The sequence below is a fragment of the Zalophus californianus genome, chromosome 10 (genome assembly GCF_009762305.2).
Source record: "Zalophus californianus isolate mZalCal1 chromosome 10, mZalCal1.pri.v2, whole genome shotgun sequence".
Taxonomy (NCBI): Eukaryota; Metazoa; Chordata; class Mammalia; order Carnivora; family Otariidae; genus Zalophus; species Zalophus californianus.
In genome coordinates, this window is record NC_045604.1 from 84,248,574 (window position 1) to 84,253,636 (window position 5,063).

Sequence of the window (5,063 nt, forward strand, 5' to 3'; positions counted from 1 at the left end):
TGGGTTCGTCTCCCCCTCTGATTCCCCCCCTTCATTTTTCCCTTCCTATCTTCCTTTTTTTTTTTTTAACATACAATGTATTTGTTTGAGAGATACAGGTCTGTGATTCAACAGTCTTACACAATTCACAGCACTCACCATAGCACATACCCTCCCCAAGGTCTATCACCCAGCCACCCCATCCCTCCCACCCTGCACCACTCCAGCAACCCTCAGTTTGTTTCCTGAGATTAAGAATTCCCACTGAAGGATTTTAAATAAGGGCTGTATATAATCTGATTTATACTTCTAAAGCTGCACTCTGGCTCCTGGGTGGGGAATGGACTGTAGGTATAATTTAATTCCTCTGTCACTGTCATGTATCTGATTTTTGGAATCCATCCATTTCACCTGTCTCAAGTTTTTCCTTCTGTATCTACTTTATACTCTATCAGAAATTCTACCATTCTCAGAATGTCTTTCCTGATTGTTTACATAGTAAAATGTTTAAGAATATGAATTATGAGCTGCAAACACACAAAGGGAGCAAGAACAGGACAAAAAACATACTTTGATGGAAATAAGCTACATATTCCTTTTGAAGTCAAGAGGGAGGATGCGACCTTGTATTCTGCAGTCTGTATTCAGCAGCTAAATTCTGTTATAGCTAAAAAGTTCATGCATAATGACCTTATATTGGAATGAGCGGAATTATCATATATCACTTCCTCTTAAGACCAGGAACTTGGCACAATGTTTATCATTATTACATATATTAAAGACATGAACAACCTAAACATACAAGACATGAACGGAAATTAACTTTAATTCCCTTGCAACACAACAGGATATGAAACACTGTATGTGTATATGTATTTCACATACATACTTCCTCATTTAATGATTCATATTCAGTCAATCATGTTCCTGGCCAAACCACATCATTGATAAACACTTAGGAATGCCTTCTGTGTTCAATTAACACTGAGTTATGCTTTCAGGCAACTTACATAAACCTAAGGTGAAATGGAAGTCAATGACAACTATGTACTTTTTTCCCTATAAGTATCTATCTTTTCATGACAATTCTCCTGTGTAGCTACATTACTTCACCGACCTATCTGAATTTAAGTTAGAATGTAAAATACAGTCTTCAACATCTTTGTATTTCTATTTATTTATTTATTTATTGAGATTTTACTTTCAGGTAATCTTTACACCCATCGCGGGGCTTGAACTCACAACCCTGAGAACAAGAGTTGCATGCTCTTCCAACGGAGCCAGCCAGGCACCCCTCCCCTTGGTTTGTTGTGTGGAAGGGAGACACAGCAGCTTTTCTAGGTTTCTATTTAAAAATAAATATAAAGATATTGGGACTCCTGGCTGGCTCAGTCAGTAGAGCATGTGACTGTTGATCTCAGGGTTCTGAGTTCAAGTCCCATGATGGGTGTAGAGATTACTAAAAAAAATAAACTTAAAACAAAAACAAAAACACCACAAAGAACGAAGGGGAAAGAAGCATGCAAGAGAAGTCTAATTTGGGGTGCCTGGGTGGCTCAGTCAGTTAAGCATCTGACTTCAGCTCAGGTCACGATCTCGGGGTTCTGGGACAGGGCCCCACATAGGGCTCCACACTTAGCGGGGAGTCTGCTTGTCTCTCTCCCTCTGCCCCTCTCCTGGGTTGTGTGTGCTCGCTCTCTCTCAAATAAATAAATAAAATCTTTAAAAAAAAAGAGAAGTCTACCTTGATTTACAAACACAGAGTCAGCTGTCCTCCACAAATTAACAGCTGCCTTCCTGACTCCCTTCCTTCTTCAGACTTAAATTTTTTACCTTTATCCTGAAATGATTTTTTAAAAATGAAGCCATCTTTAGATTATTGGTCCAAAGAGCTTCCATTTGTGGAGGTCTTATCATGGACCAAGCACTTTCTGTGGACTACCTCATTGAATCACAACCTATTAGTTGGATACCAATATCATTCCCATTTTACAGATAGGGAAACTGAGGTCGGGGTGGGGCTAGAATGAAGAAAGGTGCCCTAGGGTGCCTTGCTTCCACACCCTACCTACTCAGGACTCTGACCAGGACAAAGAGAGCTTAAGTAACTTGCTCATTATGTAATACTGTCTGTCTCTAGCTGGAGAGTGAGTCCAAGTTTTTATATCCTGGATCACAGTCTTATCTCTGACAAAGAGCCCTAGGGCTTGACACCCTGAATTCTAGGAGCTGCAAGTATTTGAGTCAGTTTTCCTACCCATTCAATGTTAAAATAATGTCTCAAAGAAATGTGAGGATCAGATGTATTTCCACAGATGCAAAAGTGCCTATACAACTGAAAATCTCTCATACTATGCAAACTATCATTATTATGAAGTCAGGAGACTGCCAGGAGCTTGGAGGGAGCAAGAGTCTTAGGACAGCCTTGTGAAAAAGAGAGGCAGAAATTTATCAGGAGTCCAGCTGCCAGGGTTGTCTGGCATGAACTGTGTGTTTGGAGAAAAAGGTGATAAGAAGATGACTTGGATAATTTGGAGGGCAAGCAAAGACAGCTTCTGTGAATGTGATCCGTTTACAATAAACTCAACCACTAGTATCTATTCTGTTACCTGAACATTCCAACATCATTTCCACCTCCGGATTTTGCACTTGCTCTTCTCTTTTCCTGGAACACCTTTCTCCCAGATCCAAGGCTGGCTCCTTCTCATAATCCCAGTTTCAGTTCAAGTCATGTCTTGCGAGGGGACTGCTCTGACTACTCTATCTAAAAGAGCGTTAAGTCCTCCTCCCAGTCATTCCTTATCCCGTTACCCTATTTCTTCATTACACTTTTCGCTCTCTTAAAGAATCTCATCTATGTGTTTACTTGTTTAATAAGGCCGATTTCCCACATTCCAATGCACGCTCTGTGAAAGCAGGGACCCTTTCTGTCTTGTTTATGACTGTATCCTCAGTGCCTGGCATATAGCAAATATGTTAAGTATTTGCTGTGTTCTATAAATAAGTTGGGAGATTTCTGACTTCAGAGGGATCGAGGGCCACTTGGATATATTCCTTCTGGACGAATGGGGAACTGGGAAGGCTATCATGAGACTACTGGAGAACCTCCGGAAGGTCAAGCAGAAGTCCAACCTCCCAGGGGGTGCGGAGGGGCGCGAGGCGTGGGGGACTCACCTGCCGAATGGCCGCCAGCGTGTTCTCGGGCGCGTCGTGGCTGCCGCCGCGGTGGGCGATGGCGGAAACGCGGTCCCGGGGCTTGAGCACCTGCAGGGCCCTGCGGGAGGGCACAGGCTCAAAGCTGAAGAGGCGCAGCAAGAGGTAGAGGCTGCCGGTGAAGAGGCAGGCATTGAACGGACTACGCGTTACCAGCAGCAGCAGCAGCAGCAGGAAGGAGAAGGGGCCCAGAAGGCCCCCCTGTTCCTCCCACAGCCACATGCCGGCGCCCGCACCGGCACGGACGGGAGTCCCGGACCCGCCGGGCTCCCCGGACAAGAGAGCGAGAAGCGAGGGCGAAAGCCCAAGACACTCGCCGTAGAGAGCACCCTCTTAGGGTACCAGCGCCGCACAATGGCGGCAGCGGCCGCATCCGGAGAGGGAGCCGGGCGTCCAGCCAATCAGGGCGGGGGAATCTGCGGGGCTCGGGGGCGGAGCCGCTGCCATGGCAACCGAGGTGGGCTCAGGCCCTAGGCTCACGTTCCAAAATAGCTTTGGGTTATTCTGGGGTCGGGACTTAAACCAAGGTTTTTCAGACTCCAGAAGCGGGTAGAATACAAGAGCGGTCGCATGGTTGTATGGCTAGAAGGCATCTTAGTGACTCCTCATTTTGCCCTTGAGGAAACTGCCAGGGGAACCGTGCAGCGGCAGGACGTTTAGACTGCTGTATTTATTCAATTCAAGATGTGCAAACAGCAATCCAGACGCTCAGGATACACGAGTGTACAGGACCAACAGGGTCTCTGCTCTCCTGGGGTTTACATTCTCGTGGGAGGAAATACTAGTGCTTAGGGAGTACAGCTCACAAATGTGGAGCGCTTACCAAGTTCTAGGTTCTGTGCTAGCAAGTGTTTATGCGTTATCTCATTTATTCTCACAACAGTCTCAGTGGGTATTATCTCAGGAGACTGAATTCAGTCGACCCTAGAAGGATTTTTCATATTCTGAGGGAACGAAAGAGCATAGCAAAAGAGGCACAATCATATTTTAAAGCTGGAAGGGATTTTAATGATTCCCTCATTTTATGGATGAGGAAACTGAGGCCAGGAACAGTGAAGTGAATTGAACAATTAATGACAGTCAAGACTGACATCAAGCCATCCCAGTTTTAAGCCAGTTTTCCTCCTACTAAGGGCTAATAGTGAGGCTTTTGTACCAGGCACCGTGCAAGAAATTTATCTCAGTTGTTCTTCATAACTACACTTGTGATAGGCACATTTTTTGGTGGGTGATAGGCACTTTAAAAACTCATTTCCCATGTGTAAAAATAGGCAGGGGAAGAACTTTCAGCAAGAAAGGCAAAAGGTTAAATCGAGTTAGGAAACGGGAAGGGGCAACTACATATTTTGGAAAACTAGTAACATGTTTAGATAGGAAACTTTGGTAAAGCATTCGGGGCTTTTTGTTCCATCTTGAACCTGTTACCTTTCTTTGTTGGACGTGTTTTCCCACTGATTTGCAAAAGGGTAGGGATGTCTTGAGGCTTAGAGTTGATATCTAGGATTCATCAATATTTTATTTACGGAGAAAAAAATTTGGTGATCGTTGTATGTTTTCCAACGACCACAAAGAAAGAGGTTATCTTTTTACAGATAAGTAAAAAGTAGCAATTTCAAGGAACACTTCAGGGGCCTTCAGACCTGAAGAGCCTTCACATTGTAATAAATTATAATTTGAGAGGCGCTAGTTTGCAGTAAAGACTACGTTTCCCAGCGTGCATCGCGCTTCGCGCCAGTATTTCGCCAGGGCGCAAGTACCCGGCCAGGGCGCTTACCCGGGCGCGCAATGCACTCGGGGATTGTAGTTTTTTGGAGGCCCGACCGTTCCAACGGCCCCGGAAGCAACCACCGGAAGTGCCGCCCGAAGAGGTG

General features: G+C 45.0%; 1 protein-coding gene across 3 annotated transcripts in view; it reads right to left on the bottom strand.

Annotated features, from left to right (window-relative positions):
• The window catches only part of GDE1 (glycerophosphodiester phosphodiesterase 1), a 40,635-nt gene extending 37,064 nt beyond the window's left edge, over positions 1 to 3,571 (bottom strand). For 2 of the 3 annotated variants that reach the window (XM_027609895.1, XM_027609894.1), the window contains exon 1: positions 3,154 to 3,571. In XM_027609895.1, the coding sequence (XP_027465696.1) occupies positions 3,154 to 3,414 (261 nt within the window). In that variant the 5' untranslated portion in view covers positions 3,415 to 3,571. The remainder of the gene's footprint in view (positions 1 to 3,153) is intronic. The other variant, XM_027609896.2, reaches the window with a different exon arrangement.
• Positions 3,572 to 5,063: the final 1,492 nt, after the last annotated feature.